Here is a 20,608-nt window from a genome sequence, read left to right as displayed (position 1 = left end):
ATTGCTCGGCCTCGTCACTGACCTGACCTTCCCTAACTGCCCCTGCCTGTCACTCACCCCCCCCCCCCGGGCCCTAACTTTCCTCTCAGCCTCCTCCTGCTCTGCCCAGAATTCCTCTTCTGACGTGGGAGTAGGGGGGCCCTCCCGTCCCCCCCAGTCCACCCCCGCCCTCATCTCCTCCGACTCCAAAAGCCTGGCGTCCGCGTTCTGCATCAACAGCCTCTGTTCCCTGATCTTCGACTCCACGTCCATGGCCTCCCACCTGCTCAACAACGGGGGGCAGTAGCCCCTAGGCCCCACCCCCTGCATGGACATCCAAGGAAGGGACTCCCTAGGCCCCCCCGGCTTCCCTACCTGTGCCAGCTGGACAACAGCCGGCCCGCCCGCGCCCCGCAGTACCGGGGTGCTGGCCCTAGAAGCCACTGACAGGTCCAGGGGCCCACCTTCAGCAAGCCCCCCTCCCCAAGGACCACACACGCTGCTTCCTCACTTTCACTGCCCCCCTCTGCCTCCAGAGCCACCACTGCAGGGCCCACCAGCCCAGCGCCACCCAAAACGGACTGACCATGCACACCAACAAGGGTCCCAGGAGAAAAAGACCCAGACTGCCCCCCTCTCCGCATAACCGGTGCCACAGACACATCCAGGACCGAGGGGGCGCCATGCCACTCCCCCGGTGTGCCCTGCACTGCACCATCCAAAACCTCATGCAAAAACTGCTCCGGAGCCGCCCCCTTTGGGCCCCCACCCCCTGCCGATTTCGAGCGCGGAGGCAGGCTCTTACGCCGCCCTCCGCGCTGCACTCCTCTCGCACCCGAGCCCCGTCCCCTGGCCGGCGCCGACCTGCCTGCCGGGGCCGAGTCCTCCTGACCAGCACAGCTGCAGCCGCCCGCGTAGGCCGAGTGAAACCCACCCAGGCCTGTTCTAAGACGCCCGGCCTCAGAAGGTCCGACCTCCCTGCCCTTCCCAACACCCTCAAGGCCTCCCGAACTGCCTCAGCACCCCCCGCCATGCCGTCAAACAAATTACCGACACCAGAAAGAGCACCTACCAAAAGACCAGAAAGCCCGCGCCAACGACCGGAACCAGCCCTCCGCCTTCCGACACCTCCAGAAAACAAAAACCGCCGTCGCTAAACTTCCACAACACCCCCTAACTCTCCACAAAAACGAACCCACCCAGCAATGCCAGAATGCAGGAAGAGGAAGTCGCCTTCCTCCCCCTGCATTCTTATACCCACACCCCAACCACGCCCCGCACCCCAGCCTGGCCCTTCCCCGTGCGAAAGACCCCGGGGGAAGACTAGACTGCGTCTTCACTTCCCCCGGGGCCCTCCACTGCGCAGAAGGCTGGGGCGGGCGAAAAGTCAGGACCCTGATCTGCATTGGTCAGTCCGACTCTGGAGGAAACACACACACTTGACTATTCAATGTCAAGGAGGGATGACGAAGTACGCACGGGTCTGGCTAATAATTCAGTATCAAGGAGGGCTGAAGCAACGGTAGCGTCTGTAGTCTGTTCACTAGAGCTACTATTGATTTTATTGCTGCCTGTGTTGTTAGTTACTTAAGCTGAGCTGACGCAGAGGCATAATGTCACCTCACCAGCAGCTTCTGACAGTGCATGTGCAGGGAGGAGACCGTTGTCCCGCATCATAAAGCATACGTAATTATCGTGTGCACTGTACTCTGTAGACCCGGCCCTAAGAAATAAGTGCTGGTGCTAAGCACCGGCACAAATTAAGCACTGCTTTGTACCTTAATTAAACAAACGAATATACTTGGTCCTTCTATTGTGTTGATATATCAAGGTTTTGAGCTCCTATAACATTCAAGGGGTCATTTGTGGGACTCGTGAATGAGTCAAACTTTCAGCTCCATAGCCTCATTTAGAGGTGGTGGAACTTGGGTTTGCAACAGCAAAGCCTCAGTTGGGTGCATTGTTGTATACCTTTGACCCAATGGACTGTGCACCATAGTTCCCTCAGGAAACAGTAGTGGTTTAGGGCACTGTGACTGTCAATGATTTCCCCTGGTTTCCATGGCAGGCCTGAGCAGGGAAAGCATACAATAGTCCACAAGAGCACAGAGAAAACCACACGAGTGAAGGCATTGGTATTTTTGTTTTACAGACCAAATTTGGGGAGTTTATTGCTGAAAAGCAAAAGAGAATGCCAAGCTGGCTGAAAATTACATTGGCATTCAGCAATGATTTAAATACATACAGTGCACCAGCAGATGCCCTCACTTCACAAAGATTCTTGTCAGAATGGAAGAAATCTGTCGATATGTTGAGGTATCTGTTACTGACCCAGCAGTCTGGTGGAGAGGCAGTCAAACAATAAATAAGTCCTTTAATCTTCTATCCCCAACGTTGTTGGGAAGCATTCCCAGTGGGAACAGTAATTTGTATTGCATGTCATTGTCTAACGTGGCTTTAATATGTAAATCTACTAAACCAGCTGTGCTATATGCTTTCCTTTACTGTGTTAGCATTTGCTACAGTTGACACATATTGAGAATGTGACATTTAGATTTTGTGGGGAACACTTGACCTAAGTTCTGATAATACTACACTCGGGGATTAGAACCATAATCTCTTAGGTCCCAGGTTGCCTATGCTTTATATTTTCCATTTCTTCTACTCCTCTGGAAAGATGCCAAGACCATTATGGTCATTTAGACCTTTGCAGATGGCCTGTCTGACCACCAGGGACTGTCTGAAGCAACCTGCAGGAGGACCATCTGACCTATTGATAGATCCCAGCATCCTGGGTGGGATGTAAGTGCTATGAAGAGACCCACTGCCTTAGTGGCATCATCTATAGAGCTGAAGTTTTGTCGGTTGGCAACTGTTTAAAGTGCCTGCTCAGCAAACATTTTGTTTGTGAGAAAATACATTTTCTCTTTGGGTATGGGGGCCATTCTACTGTTTTACTTCCCAAGCGGCTAAAGAAAGCAGGGTGGTCACTTGACATCCACCAGTGACATTAGTAGATCGCTGCACTGGCAGATGCACTTGTTTCACACAGATCCCACCTATGCAGACCAGGATTTGTAGATACCATGAGCAGTCTGTCATTGACCACGCGGTCCAGTGGACTACATGTCAAACAATAAATAGGGCCCTAATCCTTCTGTCACACGTGTGGTGTTGTTTAGAATAGCAAAGGTGCCCAGTGGGAGCAGTTGATTAATTGCCTTGCATTATACAATATGATTTTAACATGCAAATAGCCCATGTAACCTATGTGCTTTTCCCCACTGTGTTCATATTGCAAGGAAGAACACACACACAGGGGCTAAATTATGAGAGCCCTGCATTACTTTTTCACCACGTAAAGTGGTACATGCATGATGCAGGGTTCTCATTTCAATTTTAGAAGTCTTGCAAAGCCACTCTACGTGGCTTTGAGTTGCCTCATAAATCATGAGTAAGGCGATGCAGCGCAAATCGCTGCGTCACCTTACTCTGCACCCGGTAGGCCTCCCATGGACATTGCTGTGGGTTTTCTGAGGCGAAATATGTTTGCTTCTCCTCGTTTTTTCTCTTTCTATGTGTTCTACCTTATTCAGCACTCATATAAAGAGGAAAATGCCTCTTAAGACTTTATTGTGTAGGAAGGTGCCCCTTACTGCACGAAAACAATCATGCGTGCAACTGAGGCACATGGTGCAAGGGTGCTTTCATTGGCGCTACACTGACAAAATTGTGCCAGCGCAGTGAGAATGGACAGGAATGTACCTTATTGCTTAAAGATGGTGCATTCCTGCCCTTTCACTTTGGCATAGGGCAGCACACCAAGGCACCTTGCTGCACTGCCCTCTGCCAAAATCTCATAAATAAGCTCCCGAGAATCTGAGATTCATTATCTTGGGAAACACAAGAGCACCCTTTAAGTATTTTCATCACTCTACCAATGTAACTTTAAACTCTTAGTTCCCAAGTATCCTATGGTTTATATTATTCATTTCTAGAATTCAGTTCAGTCGGCCAGGTTGACATGCCATTGCTTGCTCCACTCTGGAGGAGGACCATCTGCCCTGTTTATCAATCCCAGTTTCCCTCGCGGAGATCTTTGTGCTGTGAAGGAATGACTGCCGTAGCATCCCTAATTAAAGCACAAAAGGATTGCCAATGAGGAGGTGTATTACAGAAGGTGTCCCAGGGGCACAGCCGGTATTTTCACCTGCTTTGCACACCCCTGGGGCACTTTGGTATTACAGAAGGGACTGCAGAAACTTTTGTAGCCCCTTCTGTAATACCAATTGCACCGGTGCACTTAAATTGCCAGACCTACCTTTAGACGACATTCCCTCATTTGCATTGGGGCGTGGACCATGCAAATGATGCGCTATACCAGACACCGGCGCAGAGGCAGACACTCTCAGAAGGCGCACTGTCAGTGCGTCCTCTGAGAGCAGCCTTCTGGAGGGGGAAAGAGTGTCACATGGACCCCCCTGAGATCCCCTTGCAAGTGGGTGCAGTCACTAACTGCACCCGCCTGCAAGGGGATCTCTAATCCCTCTTAAGGGTGCAGGCGGATTGCCACCTGCACTGTGAAACATGGAGGGGCTGCCTCAAAGTCGCTTCATATTTCACTTGCATTCACCCCACCCACCACCCCTATCCCGGGCAGCACAAGTTTGTGGCTGCCCTGGGGACAGTGCATTCTATGTAATAGGGTACACTTTCTCTGTTTGCACCCGCGGCACCTGTTTTAAAGTGTGCCAGGAACAACCAGGGAAAGGGAAAGAGCCCCAGATGCCTTCTTTAAAATGCTAACTTTTTCGTTTTGAGAAAAAAATCTCCTCAAGCAGGAGTTTGGTTACTCAATGCAAAAATGTATGGCCCTCCCACACATATTGAGTTTTTGCACTGCTCATGGGGCCATTCTATTTTTTTCTTGCCTCAGTCTGGCATGACATACCTGGGCAGGGAAAAGAGTGATGGTTGCTTTGCCATACATTAAGTATTACGACCATCACTATGGCCTGGTGGCACTGTAGTGAACTGGCTGCCAGGTCAGATGTTTATGCTGGCAGAGCCACCATAGTAATCCTGACACTTTAAACTGCAGTAGTCCTAACTTCACAATATGTACCAGCACTATATTGTCAAGGTATGTAGATGTAGAGTTGGAACAATAAAATATACTTATTTTGAGTATATATTGGTAGTCAATATTGTGGAGCAGATATTAATGCAGTTTGCTGTTAGCACCTCAATATTTCTATATCACATCTACGAGATTGTGAAAAGAGGTAATTACAATAGCAAAATCACAGGAGTCAAAACATGTAGCTTGTACGAAATTAAGGTTGTGAATATTTTGTTTGACAAAATGTGTTATTGCTACGCTCTAAATGACAGTTGTAGTTGTGATATGTTTTACTAATCTGTTTTGCAATGTCGTTTTTAAGGCATTTGCAGTGTAATGGAATGCCACGTGCTCTAATGCAAGGCACTATATAATAGTATGTTTTTATAAGCAAGATGGAAAACTAATATTTCATCGATTGATTGCAAATATTTAGTGTATATATATATATATATATATATATATATATATATATATATATATATATATAATATACATATTGATAGATAGATATATAGATAGATAGATAAGTGTGTGCATACACATATGCATGTGTTTTAGAGAAATGTAGCAATTCTAAACTGTTGTCTATTGCTTTTTTTCCAGACGGAATATGCACGGTTTGAAAATGGTCGATTTGTATATAGAATTAATCGCTCACCGATGTGTGAATATATGATTAATTTTATTCACAAGCTCAAACACTTACCTGAAAAATACATGATGAACAGTGTTTTGGAAAATTTTACTATTTTATTGGTAAGTTCCTATGGAATGACACAGGGGTCCATGGACGTAAATTGCTTGACCACATCTCTCTTTAGTGTAAGCTAAGCTTAAATAAGCTGCTGTAGCTGATCATTTTGTATTCCTGAATGTCTGTTTCTTGCAGCCTTTTTCTTAAGTGAGAGAGTCCATTTGCTCTTCTCTATGTAACCTTTTCTCGTCCATCACGTCTTCGTCAATTCCACACTCCGCAGTTCGCTGCTCATCTCTGTATCCGCTGTTGCCAGAAATCCATCTTAGTGTCCCCACATCTTGTTGGCCATTGGCTTAGCTCTCTGTTTTTAGCTGATTTTGGTGTCTGTTCCCCTTGCTCATGGTTCTTTTTCCCCTGATTTGGTCCCATAAATCTTCCACAACCACCCTCTCCGTAGCTTGGAGTGCCCACCTCTTAGGCTACTAAACGTTTGACTTACCTTGGGAACCTTGTCTCAAGATTCCTTCGTGTTCCATGATAGATCTATAACTTCTTCACTCCTTCCTACCCATTGCCTATCTGTTTTTTCTTTCCTCAACTGTTTTTCTCTTTCTTCATTAAATATTGACTGTATCCCACAATCACTTTTCCCTTTGCATATTCCTGAGGCAAAATTATTATTTCAAAATCTATCTATTAAAAAGTATTGCGCAATTTGGTAATCACAGTACCATTCTTAGAATGTAATTTTCTTTATTTTTTGCTATTAATTTTAAAAATAACTTGAACTGACACTATTAAGGACACAACATTAGAGAAATGTTGTACCTACCATCCAACAAATATCTTGAATGTGGCCATGCTGTCATCAAGCGTAGAAAACAAGCATTCGTAAAGAATATGAAGAATGCCTTAAATATATAATTTAATAAAAAACCCTAGCAAATCACAAGGTATGTTATAAGATGAAGTGGAAAAAATACCTCAAGGCAAATATTTTAAAATGCATTACCAAGGTAAAAGGCAAATATTTTTGTGATGCAAAGGTACTTGAATTGGTAAGATCACTGTTACTTACTGAAGAAAACATGTTTAAAAAACGGATGTCAGAAAAATTCTCTAGCAATAAAACAACTTTACTTGACTAAAAGACAAATCAATCAAATAAAGCCTGAGGTGAGCAACTCTCATTGGGTCCTTGCCATATTTTGCAACCGGCATCATTTTATGATACTGTAATTGGATACATGTGCTGTCTTCAGAGTCCATGGATTTCTCAATTGTTAGTGCATTGTATTGTGATGTCAGTAGGGGTTATTCCCATTGTCACCATGCCTCAAAGTCATGAGTAAATCTTAACTCCATCACAGTGAAAATCGACTGTGATGTTCTTTCCAGAATGGAGGTTAGATACACTCTAGGTCTGAGAATGTAAAATAGGACATCATTTTGGGATTCTACTTTATGCTTGGTAGCGAAGTTACTGAAATTATGCTACATAATTATGCCACTGCTTGCAGACAAATTACAGCTTGGGAGCACAGAAACAACCTGAACTTCCAGAATATAAGCAGTTGTGCATTTTATGCTATTTTCGTGTTTGAAATATGCCCTCAAAGCAAATAATCCCACTAGGGTATCTTTTGCTTTAGAATACAGTGCTAAATGACAGATTTGCATTTCACCTGGTTTTGCTTATTTTCTTTAAAGGTTTGGAGAATCACTCGAATGCAAATTAGATAAAATTCACACACCTCTTTTCCAGGCCATTCATCACAGATGCCTAGGAAAAAATATAAACACGTCTGGCTATTTGCTCTCTCCAAAGGCAATCCAAGACTTTTCTTTCATAGAGTGCAGATCTTTTCTACCCAGAGAGTTATAATGGGCATTTTTTGGGAACATCTCACACCTCAGAATTGCTGCATGATGAAGCCAGCTTACCAGGTGGTCTGCAGCTGGCATCACTTTATCAGAATTTATATTAATCAGGGCAAAGAGAGTCTGTCCTCATGAATGCCTTTGTGGTGCTTTGTAAGAACCTAAGTATGCCCAGGAAATAACATGCATACTTGCATCTGAATTGATCGGTCAACACAGGCACTGACATAACACTTGTGTTGTAGATATTCCACCAGAAAACTTGTGGAATTTCCCATCGTAAAACCAAGGAGTTTGGTTTTACTTTGGCTTACATTTTGGATCCAAGCCCCTATAGAAAGAACCTTACAAGTTAGTGCAGCTAAATTAATATTGTTCCAAAGCATTACTTCCTTTGTCATGACTTATCCACAACCACTTTAGAATGTCTGGTGTTAATGTAAACTGCTGTTCCACTGTATTAGCTGGGAAAGTAGCCAATGGAAGTATTGCACAACCATTTTTGGTAGCTACTAGGCTCATTCTTCCTCAAGCATAATGGAGTAGAAGGTATTGTCAGCAGCTAACCAAGAGCCGGGACTCATAGTAACCCAGAAGTAGGATGCTTGGATGAACCTGGAAATTGACTCATTTCACAGAAAATTCTAGTAACTGTACATCTGAAAAAATGTAAACCTTCTTGTTAGAGAACATCCAGATATAAGATAAGGGTATCCTCAAATCAGTACAATTCTATTTGCTTTTCGCTTTGAAGTTTTCCCCAACCAAACAGAATTAGCTGTTTGAGACAGTAAGGCTGGTCTGTGAACCTGCATATTTTCTGAGCCACAGATAACTTTAAATGAATGAGTGCTTCATCAGGAAATACCACCAGTCTCACAAAAATAGACCTGACTGTCTTTTGCTAACCTGCTTTTTTATCTCAATAAGCAGATAACATTTTCTACAGGCCAGCGGCCTATAGCATACAAGCAAAATCCTTCCAGGTTCTGGGAAAAAAGTAGGTCCATTAAAACTCACCGGTCCTGGGGCATCAGCGCACCAATATTTGAGCATGTAAGTAGTACTAAGAGAATATCTTAAAGCTACTTTTAACCTTGCCTCCTAACTATAAATTTATATTTCTGCCACAGTACCTATACTCATAAAACGTAACTATTTTAACCACTTTTTAAGATATTGTAATTTTAGGTGATACAATATTAATATATCAGACTAAGAGCCTGATTTAGATCTTGGCAGACAAGTTACTCCGTCACAACAGTGACGGATATCTTGTCCACCGAAGTATAAACCCATTATATCCTATTGGATTTATACTAAGGTGGACGCGATAACCATCACTGTTGTGACGGAGTAATCCATCTGTCAAGATCTAAATCAGGCTCCACATACTCAGTCTATCTACGTCTCTGAGAAACAGATATTGTATTTTGACGGTATGTAAAGAGTACACCATAAAATAGTTCATATTTCAGTTGCAGTACAGAAGTACAGCGCATGTTTTAATAATTCCATAATTCACATTTTCGTATGACTTCATTAATGGATAAATGTTCATGTAAATCAGTATCAGATTGTTAGAAACATAGAAATATGTTATATGTTGATCGCTCATAAATAGCACACCAGAGAAAAGGTGCAATGGTAATTTAAAAAAAATCTGGACCCATTCCTATGCCAAAGTGCGAAAATCCTTGAACAAATTATGACAATGTGAGTGAACTAACTCGGCACATCCTGTCATAGACCTTGTGGGATTATTTAAAGCGCATGCTTTTATATTCATTTTAAGTTAGAAATAGTGAAACCCCCTAGCAGATGATGAAGACGTTCAATCCTAGAAAAAAGGTGATACACTCACAAAAGCTTCTTGAAACTTTGTAACATTAACTACATCCATACCTCATTATGGAATGTAAAAACTAATATGTAAAACGCCTAGGTGAAAGAAAATCTTTGGTTCAGTGTGTTAGGTGACTCTGACTCCTGAACTAATTCATGTACAGTAAACCTTGCATTTCAGTTTTACTAACTGGAAGCCATGTATACAAGTCTCTGGTTTAGTGCTGGAAATTGGTTACAATAAATAATCCATTATCTATTACCATTCTTCTATTTGATTGCTAATCTTCAAACAGTAATGATTCTCTTTTTTTCCTTCACCACTCACCATCTTCATCCCCACTATTGCTGAAACCATTGTGCACAGACCGTGCTATTGTTAATCAGATCCGCAGCTCCTTGTTCTCAAGTCTCTTTTACTTCTCTTTGATAAACTTGACACCAATAACACTGCCCATGATCACCAAGCCAAAATGTTATTTCTGAGTGCCAAAGAACAATAACACCATTGTCATAGAACATTTAGGGGTGACCTACCATCTGCAAGTGTAAGGAGTATGTTGCTTTTATGAAGGTATTTAATTTCAGTATTCACATTGACACAAGCCACAATTTGCAATATTGTCCTCCCCTAATATTCAACTGATTATTTTATAGGATCAAAAAGTATGCACCTGGTACAAATACATTTCTTTCCCAAAGACCTATTCTGTTCTTTCATGCACCAACTAGATATTTGTTCAATGAAATTACCAGTCAATAGAGATATTATCCTAGGTCATTTAAGGCATTTACTAAGAACTACTGCTAGTGAAAATGATGAAGGAGAGCTTACAGCTTTTGCTTTAGATACATCTAAACAGTCATTGGATTGGATAAATATTGAGATTAAAGACCTAAAACTCTCAAAATGTAGAAAAAAACATTTTCGGTTATAACATCACTTAGGTGTAGTATGAATATAGTGGACATTTATAAAATGGTTAATATCTAAAGAATATTCCAACGCCGGTATGCAATATACAAAGTTAGCATTGTTTTATTTTTACAATTAGACTACTCAAATGCATGATGAGTTAGTATGCTGTGCATTTAGGGGAACTGCCTTTTTGTAATTGACAAAACATCTAGGCCTACTAACTTTACACTGATAAAAATATGTACCATTATCATTGTCTTACCTTTCCTCTCTGTACACTGCATACATCAAAGACTCTCTACACTGCATACATACAAATTGATTAATACATAATATTGAGTTTTTCATAATGGATTTGCTTTCTTTTTTTTTTACTTGATCATTGTGAAGCGCAGTTTTGAGTGTGAAAAGAGGTGGGGAAGGTTCTTTCACTCTCACTTCCTATAGGTTATATAATTCCACTTACCTTAACTCATACAAAAACATCATATTACTTGTTACGCCATATGTCAAGAAAAGCAGGAAACACATGATTCAATGGATTGGGTGCTAATTCACAAAATATTAGCTTTCACCTAAACATGTGTCAGTCTACCACCTTGTAGAGATACATAATTTAAGCATGAGTAAAATGTGTATGAGTAACAGAAGTAGAAAAGCAATGTATTGGCACATGGAATACATTGATGTACCACCTACATGTCATGTATGATTTATAGGGCATTCTTTGCAGACCTGTGCTTGGGTAAGTGGGCAAAAAAAGAAGTATTTAGAGACAGGTACATCGTTTGGAATACCCAAAAATTCAAAATATTCAATAACAATTTGTAAGGCCATGTGCACTCTGAAAAAGACATGCATATGATTTATTTAAGAAAAAAAAAGTAAGAGTAAATGTGTTTCCAGCATCAGAAAGAGTGTGGATTATTCCCAATATTTCATGAGGCAGAGAAGTAAGTTCATGGGGGTGAATAAAAGTTAAATGTGCTAATGCACGTGTGCACTATTTTCCCTTGCCAATTATATACCCTGTGCACAATCAACAGGTGTGAGAATAGTGGAGAATCATACACGGAAATCTATCATTTGCTTAGACCTCCTTTCCCTTTTCTTTGTTTAATCAACATACATATATAAGAAAAGGATAGCGTAATGCTAAAGCAGAGTTCTGTAATCTTCTGCATAGGGTGTGGTGTACAAATCATATGACCAGAAAATAAAGCAAGTTGGCAGAGAGCTATACACTCTCCCCAGTCACCTGAACCATTTCAGTCTAACCTGACTGTCCCATCACCAAATGCTTAGTATGCTATTTTTCCATGCTTGTTTCAGAAGCCAAGGTTAGTAGCATGGAGACAGGATAATTGCACAGAAGGAGAGGAGCAGGCATTATTACATAAGTTACACTGGCCAAATTGCACCCATACTTTGATCATATGGGTTATATTCAGCTAGAAACGTTTTTTATTTTAAAACAGCAGAAGAAGCAAATTAAAAGACATCAAGAAAGCGATAGAAAAGCAAGATTTGGAAATTTCCTGAAAGTCATTAATTATGCCTTGTGGAGACCAAATACCATGATATGAACATTTCTAACAATTTCCAAACTGCCTGTGAATCGCCCTATCAGTGCATGTGTGAGCTTCTTGTGTGTGCATGTGTGCTGTATATGTGTGCATGTGTTCTTTTGTTTGTGTGTCTGTGTGTGTGTTGGCCATGACAAATGCAGAACTTAATGAATAAAAGAATCAATGCCTAAAGGAGTTTACAAGCGGTAACAGTGAGCCTGCAAAGCAAACAATGGTGCACACATGCATTGTATGATGATCCAAAGCTTCTTTAATGATTTCGAAAACATAAAATACTTGATTTTTTCAGTTTTCCTGGTTGGAGCACTCACATTTCTCCCACATTTAAGGGCTAGATTTAGATCTCGGAAGAAGGGTTACTCTGTCATAACGGTGATGGGTATTCTGTCCTCCAAAATATAAATCTCATTATCTCCTATGGTAGTAACCCATCACCATGATCTTAATCAGGCCCTAAGTCAAGATGTCTACTCTAGTTGTAGATAAAACAAATGTGATTTTTATTTTTACATTAAGTTGTTCCTACCAAAGAAACACCCCAGTGCCAAAATGTGTTTTTATGAGTGCTGAAAAATTAAGACACTTTGCACATTGCATTTGTGGCAAAACCTGTTTTCACAATGATTTTCATTTGAGACCCTGGTCCATTAATGCAAGGGATGCATATTATGCACAAGTTCCACTCATAGTTCCAATTACATGTGAATTAGCAACAATTGTAAGTAACACACAGTTATGAGCCTATTTTAATGTAGTAGGAGCCTCTGGTCATATTTGATTTAAGTAACCCTAGCTGATTGTGAATTGCAAATTGATACTTCAAGTAAACACTTCAGATAATTTGTAGTGTGTAAGTAAGACATTCTGTTTTTCTGAAGGGTGTTTTAAATGATTCGGCCATCACTGTGTATTTAAACAAAACTAGCACATCTTGCTAGCTTCCTGGGTGCTTACTTTAGTAAAGAGTACAATTCCTTCATTCATGTAGCTGAATATAATTAATTTCCCCTTTTTGGTATTTATTGTTTTAACCTTTAACCTGTGTTTATCCGTTTTATATTTTGTAGTAATTTTGTATTTATACATATTTATTTTAAGTTTTGTTGAAAACAAAATAAGATGCAACTGGTATATTCCCACATTAATTTAGCCAATCAAAGAACACTTACACGTGCATGTCTGACAGGCTTTGCTTTAAAATGTAGACATTTGTATACTCAACTTAAAAACATTATCATTGTAGTGCAAATATTGAAATGATCTAAGCTTTAAGAAACCTTGTTCAAATTTGTGTGTTTGTCAGTCCATACCTATTGGGCAGGCTAGTGTGATTGACCGCCCTGTGACTCACTCAAAAGATGTCCTATTTTCCATTTTACTTCATTTAAAAACACATAGACAGGTACTTAGATGCTTTATATATATATATATATATATATATATATATATATATATATATATATATAACAGAGACCTTGTGATTGTGTTTTATTAACATACCATGTCTACTTTTCCTTAAAGGTCGTCACAAACAGAGATACACAGGAGACACTACTCTGCATGGCATGCGTATTCGAAGTTTCGAACAGTGAACATGGCGCACAGCATCACATTTACAGGCTTATCAAGGAATGAACAGTGGTATAACAGTGTACACCTGTTTAAAACTTCATTATGGAAATAGACTGTACACTACAACACAAAAGTGGCAGTGACTCTGGCCAGATTTCACTTACCTTATTCAGATTCCTGTGTCAGTGAAGTAATTTTATTGTTGATGGTATTCATTGTAGCTGTGAAATTCTGTTACAGTTGTAGAGGTTTATTTCTAAACTCAAATGTTGAAATATGTACAGAACAGTTATTGGAAAAGACTGCATTTGAGAAACCGAGGCCTGTGGAATTATCTTTTGAAAGATGATAATACAACTGACAGCGATATTCTCCCTGGGAAACGTTGCAGAATTTTTAATAATTTTCCACTTGTAAAGTTCAAGTGGAATGTGGATTAAATATGAATGTAAATCAGTTCACAAGTTTTTAAAACTTTTTTGAAATGTTATCTTTATATCTACCTGTAACTAGAGGGAAACTTATGGAAGAATGTATTTAGCTAAATTATTTTTGAAAATGAAACATGTTTCTTTTCTGTTCTGACACCAAATGTTGAATATAATGATGAATTGAAACACAAAAACTCGAGCATGGCACACTTTCATGTTTTCTTGAAAAGTTTAACTGTCTTTCTAATACAGTCATTTGGTTAAACAGGTACTGTGCAAAAGAAGTCACATGAACTTAACATATCTAGTGTTTTTCAACATGTATGATTGTTATGTACAAATAAGATTGGAGTTTGTTAAAAGATGGCTGATTTTGCAATAACTAGGTACACTTGTCTACTGTAACTGGTCTTCTTTTATATGAACAACTGACATTTTCTATAGAATTGAGTCAGAATTTGCTGCCCTGCAATTATTTTTAACTCTGTGGTGGATAGGCTCTTAAAATCGATTCAGTATACCAATTGTGTGAAGTAGGTGTGTGAGTTGTCATCTAAAACTTATTACAGGCCATGAAGGTGTTACCATTACCAATACAGTTTGGCAGCCAGAAATTCAGAACTAAATTCAGACTTGCTAGCACATGAGAACACAGATATATTGGTAAATGGAAATCATCAGGTGCTGAGTTGTTTTTGTTTTCGCTGAATTGCACTGTAATCCACCGTATAATCCATGCATTCACCCTGCAAAGAACAAATACTCTAAAAGGGAATTACACCATTCACAACACACAAAGATTTGTTTAATACAATTTTATCATCATTTTCATTTTCACTTTATTTATTACAGTGCAGGTTTTTATGTGTTTAGTTTTCTACATTAAGACATTATTTTGAAATACTTATGAAAGACGTGCAGAGTTGTAGAGACCAGCATAGAGTTTGAGTTTCAAAAAGCAAATTACCATTTGTAACACACTTTGGGCACATAGTCACAATTATGGGTGTGTCTGTACCACTAGTGACAACTGGTACGTACCCACATTACAGGGCCTCATTTAGGATAATGTCCATGGAATAGGATTTCACCTTGCTTCATGAATTTAATCACATGGTGTGTTCTATCAACATGTGATGGTAATCCTTGCATTTACTTAGGTTCTGCTTCATCCCTAGCAATTTCTACACAACATTCAAAATGTGTTTACTACTTAATTTATGCTGCGCTTAATGCCTGTGGATTTAAATATTATAATGTATAATAAGGGGGCACATTTTAAAATTTGATCCTCCAGTTCATTATTGATCTGTGAAACCTGATTAAAATTGTTAATAGGTAATTGCACCTTAGTTGCCATGTGGTAGTGATATATATCTATTTAAAGACTACATTTGTTTGGGTACACCTTGCTGTCATCTTATCAAGCTCTCTTGTGCCTGTTCAATTCTACAGTAATATGTTCTCCTTTATCGCTATTTGACCAAAACAACCAGCCTTTCTAAATGTCCTCAAACAGGCCTGAAATACACTTAAGCCTGTTTTGCTGAGTGATGCCAAAGATATGGACATAAAAATACAGCCACACAATATGAAAGAAAGGTAGGGTTTACCATCATGCAATTGTATAGCCACTGCAAAGTGTAAGGTGCAGTATGCAATTGTAAAACACTGATGTCATCACAACATTGTTGGATAAATGTAATGCTTAAATCCATTGAGAAGGGTAAATAATGATAATTTATAGTGTTGTACTGTGGTCCAGTCTTTGCACTATAAACACATTAGAAAGCCAAGAAGAATTACCTTTCATCACGTGAATCATAAATATTAATATTGCAGTTGTATGTTGTAGAATATCTAGCGGCACCGGTCTGCAGTGTTTTGCTCTGATTTCTAGCTGCCAGATCCATAACAAAACTGTATATGCTCTGGTACACTTCTTAGATGTTTAGTGCGTTGACTGTACACTCCCCTATCCACCACTTATTCTTTTTGTTTATGTCTTAACACTAATCACTACACTTGTAGAAACACTAAACTATACCAGCAGTAGGATAGTATATAAAAAGTACTTGGTGTTACAGGTCAAAAACATATTGTTGATTTCATAGTCAAATTGGAATTTTAATGTTTTTATGAGAATCAAAAAGTATGTGAATGTGACAAGATGTAATACAAAATGTACACATGTAACTACAATCCGGTACACTACATAATTTCTGAACATTCATAGAGTTTATTTTCTGAGTTTGTGAGGCTCAGGGTTGGGAAGCCCTTGCCTACATCAATGTTACTTTTGCATAAACGGCTTAATCCCTTTATATCTTCATTCTTGAAAGCCTTAAACCCCTAAAATGTCCTATGTTGAGGTCCATAAATCCAAAAGGCTGCCTGTAAACTGTGAGCTCTTTTGTAAGCTGGAATATTTTCTCCTGTTACTGTTACTTTTTCTAGGAACTTTTCAATTCAGAGCTGCCAAAGCATTACAAAATGCAGTGCCTTAGTGTTATTAGTCCTCTCTTTCATCAGTGATGCATCTTGTTTTAAAATAGATTTGTTATTAAATGTATGTTTTCTTTGTTGTTCAGGAACACTTTCGGACTATTGTGCCTGTCATTTAGCCTTCAGTGCAGGACAGTCCTATTATTACACTGTTAAATGTAAATACCAAAACAAAAATCAACAACACAGTTCCAGGAAAAATATAGATATATAAAAAGCTGCCTTCTAACTTTCATGACCAAATATTTAAATAATTATAAGTCGTCTGCACTCTAGCATGAAAGTGCCTTTGGTTTAGAAATTCCAGCTTAGAAAAGTGCTGCCATTATAATAAATCTGTAGAGACCAAAAACTCAAGATCACCATAATGCCTTTGGTTTAATAGAACACATACAACTATACGTCTCCACTACAGAAGAGCACTAGTTTTCATAGTACACCTGCAAGTATTTTGCAGATACTGATTGTATTAAGGTGGGGAATACATTAATGAACATGTTTCTTCTTATTCTGCTTTATACGAGCCAGCAACGTACACTACACAATATTAGTTCATCACTGTTTCAGCCTTGCATCTGCATAATGTGATTTTTATTAATGCTGAGGAAATTCAGACTATGGGCAAATGAACTTCTTTACTGGCTCATGTTCACAAAATTTGTAAAGGCTTTTTCATTTCAGGTTAGATGCTTCTAAAAATGCAATTCCAACTGTTCATCCGAAATAGCTAGAATATGTGACTACTATTATACATTTAGTTTTGCTTACAATAATTTTTTTAATATAAGGATTTGGACAATTTTGACCACATCACTCAACTGATAGAGTCACATCTAATAAAAAGACACAACTTTACTTCTGCACAAACTGCATTAACAGACATCTCCGATGAATGAAACGTAACCTATACCATGGAAACAAACCTCCAAAGGCCTAGAGAGTCAAATAAATATTCTTGCAAAAAGTTTTGCAATAAATGTTTGTCAGGCATTGAGGACTCCTCCTACCTTCAGCTCAAAGGGCCCATAACCATGGATAACAATAGAAATGGGTAGGTGTGTTTGAGAAAGAGCATTCAACATTGCTGTCTCATATCTTGCCTAATACGCACCTATACCAGTGTATGGTTAATTTGATATCAGACAGGGATTGTTGTGGTCCGCTGCCCACCAAGCACCAACACAAGATAACTATATTCATATGGGTAGGAGTGATGAGAGACTGTTTTATAATATTTATGTACAAGAGCACTTTAAGGAGTAGTGCTAATGCTGAGTAGGGTTAGTGGTCATCCATAAAAGAACAAATACTTGCAACTCTATCAGGCAAATGTGTGATCACATAATTGAATGGCATTTATTGTGAATTCTCAAAGTTTCGTTTTTATCACAACACATGTTATTTCAAATGTGTGATTCTTTTCCTACGGTATTTCTGATATAATGTATTTACCTTCACCGATAAATTGGTAACTAGTGCTAATCAAGACAGTAGACATGAACCATCGATTTTTTTAAAAAGAGAGATCTGCAGAATCCTTTAATGACATTAAACCTTTTTAAAATATATTAATATTAGTAATTCTGAAGTGTGAAATACAGGATGTAATGCAAATATCCACAAAGATGTTTAAACTACAGACCTAAAATATTCAGCATATCTATCAGCAAGTTCATGATGAGAGAATGGGGATACAGGCTTAGAGAATGAATACCCAATACAATTCTAAAGGAGCTCTATAAAATGCATCGGTGAATAACAGATAACCTCAAAATATATTAAGAGAAAAACAACAAACCATGCAATTGCCTCATGCAAACTTTTTTTATTGTTCCCAAATTATTTCGTTTTTCAAAGAACTAAGTCTTCCATTTGGATGACACAATGATCTTGTAATATGACATTGAAATATTGTGCATTGTAGGTGACTTATATATACACTAAATGTGTGCGGCAATTGTAACTATTTGTTAATATTATTATTATTTACTTACAGTGCCAGAGTTAAAGACATGGGATAGAAGAAAAGTATTGTTTTAGGTAAACCGTTCTCTATCACCTGCCCCTATTATAAAATACACCCCCTTGTTTGGAAATATATTTTGATTAGTTTATTTACCACTACTTGAAATACACTGCATATCCTAACTTTTCCTACCTATCTTTTATTTTAAACATGTTTACTTTTTAATGCACTTCTCTTACCTGGTGTATGTTTGTTATGTAGCAGTTGAAACAAGTACTTTGGTAAGTGGGCTTGGTTTTTTAAAGGGCAAACATATTTATTTCTATGAGTAAATTGCTTATTTTGATAAACATATTTAAATGTATCTTGTCCATTAATCCTATCCCCCAAGTAACACATGCTAATTCTGACATAAGAATATTTCAAACTTGAAACATTAAGATAGTTTTGTATAGTTCCACTTTCTCAACTTCCTCAGGTTGATCCTGTGGCCTTTCTTTCATTTCGAGTTTGAATTTGTATGTTATAAACATAATAATGGGTATAATAATCCTATCACACTGGGCCAAATTGTGTGTAATTGTTGAGGATCTAAGTAAAAGTTAAAAAAGAAGCTTGTGTGTAAATTCATAGTGTTCCCAGAGAATGTTCCACTGTGATGAATGGAGATAAAGCAATGTGTGTATTTCTCCTTCTCTCCATCTCTTGAGAATGTTCTATTGGATCTTTTACTTAGGTCTCCTGTCTACAAACAGCTAACTTCAGTACGTGCCTGAATAAGACAAAGGGGATTTTATAACATTAGAAAAAGCCTAATTAGCCTTTAACCTTTCAATGTAGGTACAGATATGTAACTTTTCTGCGATATTCATCTGTTCATGTTGTAAATGACTTAAAATATTTCTCATGTTATGTTTATTTGTCTGATGTGTATAAACTGAGTTTGTGACTTAAGCATATTCATAAATGGTCAGTGGTTACTTTAATATTGTACTGCTGCTGGTAACTTTGATATAGAACTTGCCTTTTGATATACCTCGCTTTTAAATTAAGAGGGAAGGCTCTTTGTAAATGATTAGTGAATGTTCCTTAATGGTTCTTTGCAATTTCATATAGTATCAAAAGGATTTTCAGTCAAAGCTCTTGGCAGTACAGTATTCTTGTATTTGTTATTGTCTTTGTGTAGGTACTGGTACCTTTGTTTAAACTCAATTCATGTGTTGGCTTTAAAGTGAATTTATATTTAGTATAATAGAACTATGAAAATTATAGGGTTTGTGTGCACACATTTTTTTTAAACGGTGCTTTGTAAAAAAAAAAAACTAAAAAGTGAAATAAAAAAGAATGTATTCTTGCTTTTACGGTACACATGTGTGATAACTTTAATATCCATGACATTTAAGTGCAATTATTTCATCACTCTAAAAAATGCTATTTTTGTGTCAGTTAATGCAGGTGTTTTCATGTCTTCGCAAAGTGACACATTTTGATGCCTTCTTGATAAAAGTGGTAGCCTTTTGTAGCTTTTTAGAAACTTTGTATTCATACAGTATCAATTGGAAATAAAAACATAAATACAATTAGATGGTGTTTGTTTTTGTGGCACTATCACATTATTTTTTTGGTGTCACCTAAGACAACGCTTGTGCTGTTGTTTGCAAAGATTTTTAGTTACTTAAAAACAAATTGAACTTTGGGCCAGCCCATTACTTATCATTGGTTGCCTTCATTGTCACTGTTATTTTCTTGCTTCTCATTGGTGAGCATAGGTGTGCCATGACAGCTTCAGTTGCCTCTCTTTCCTACAGCTTCGACCTTGAATCAATTAATTTCTTCATTAGTGCTTTTCTCTGCCGCTTGCACTGGGTTTGTGCTATGTCTTTTTTGTTTCTTTGAAGAAAACTTGATTACGGGTTGGTGAGAACTTTGTTGGTGCAAATTACTTTATATAATAAATAGTTTTTGCTAAATGTGCGAACAAGTAATAAATCATATAAAATGATTTTCACACTATAATGTTGTCTCTGAGCCGTAAGTGTGGACACATTAACCCTTGAAAAACATGGATCTTTAATGATCAATAAAACATCCTCTAAACC

At 38.6% G+C, this 20,608-nt stretch overlaps 1 protein-coding gene across 6 annotated transcripts in view; it reads left to right on the top strand.

Moving 5' to 3' along the window:
- Window positions 1-20,092, top strand: part of TEAD1 (TEA domain transcription factor 1) — a 505,124-nt gene extending 485,032 nt beyond the window's left edge. For all 6 annotated transcript variants that reach the window (XM_078680921.1, XM_078680920.1, XM_078680919.1 and 3 more), the window contains 2 exons: window positions 5,708-5,860; window positions 13,557-20,092. In XM_078680921.1, the coding sequence (XP_078537047.1) occupies window positions 5,708-5,860; window positions 13,557-13,670 (267 nt within the window). In that variant the 3' untranslated portion in view covers window positions 13,671-20,092. The remainder of the gene's footprint in view (window positions 1-5,707; window positions 5,861-13,556) is intronic.
- Window positions 20,093-20,608: the final 516 nt, after the last annotated feature.

This window comes from Lissotriton helveticus, chromosome 3_1 (assembly GCF_964261635.1).
Source record: "Lissotriton helveticus chromosome 3_1, aLisHel1.1, whole genome shotgun sequence".
Taxonomy (NCBI): domain Eukaryota; kingdom Metazoa; phylum Chordata; class Amphibia; order Caudata; family Salamandridae; genus Lissotriton; species Lissotriton helveticus.
Note: the sequence above shows the minus strand (reverse complement) of the source record. Positions and strands in the feature narration are given on the sequence as shown.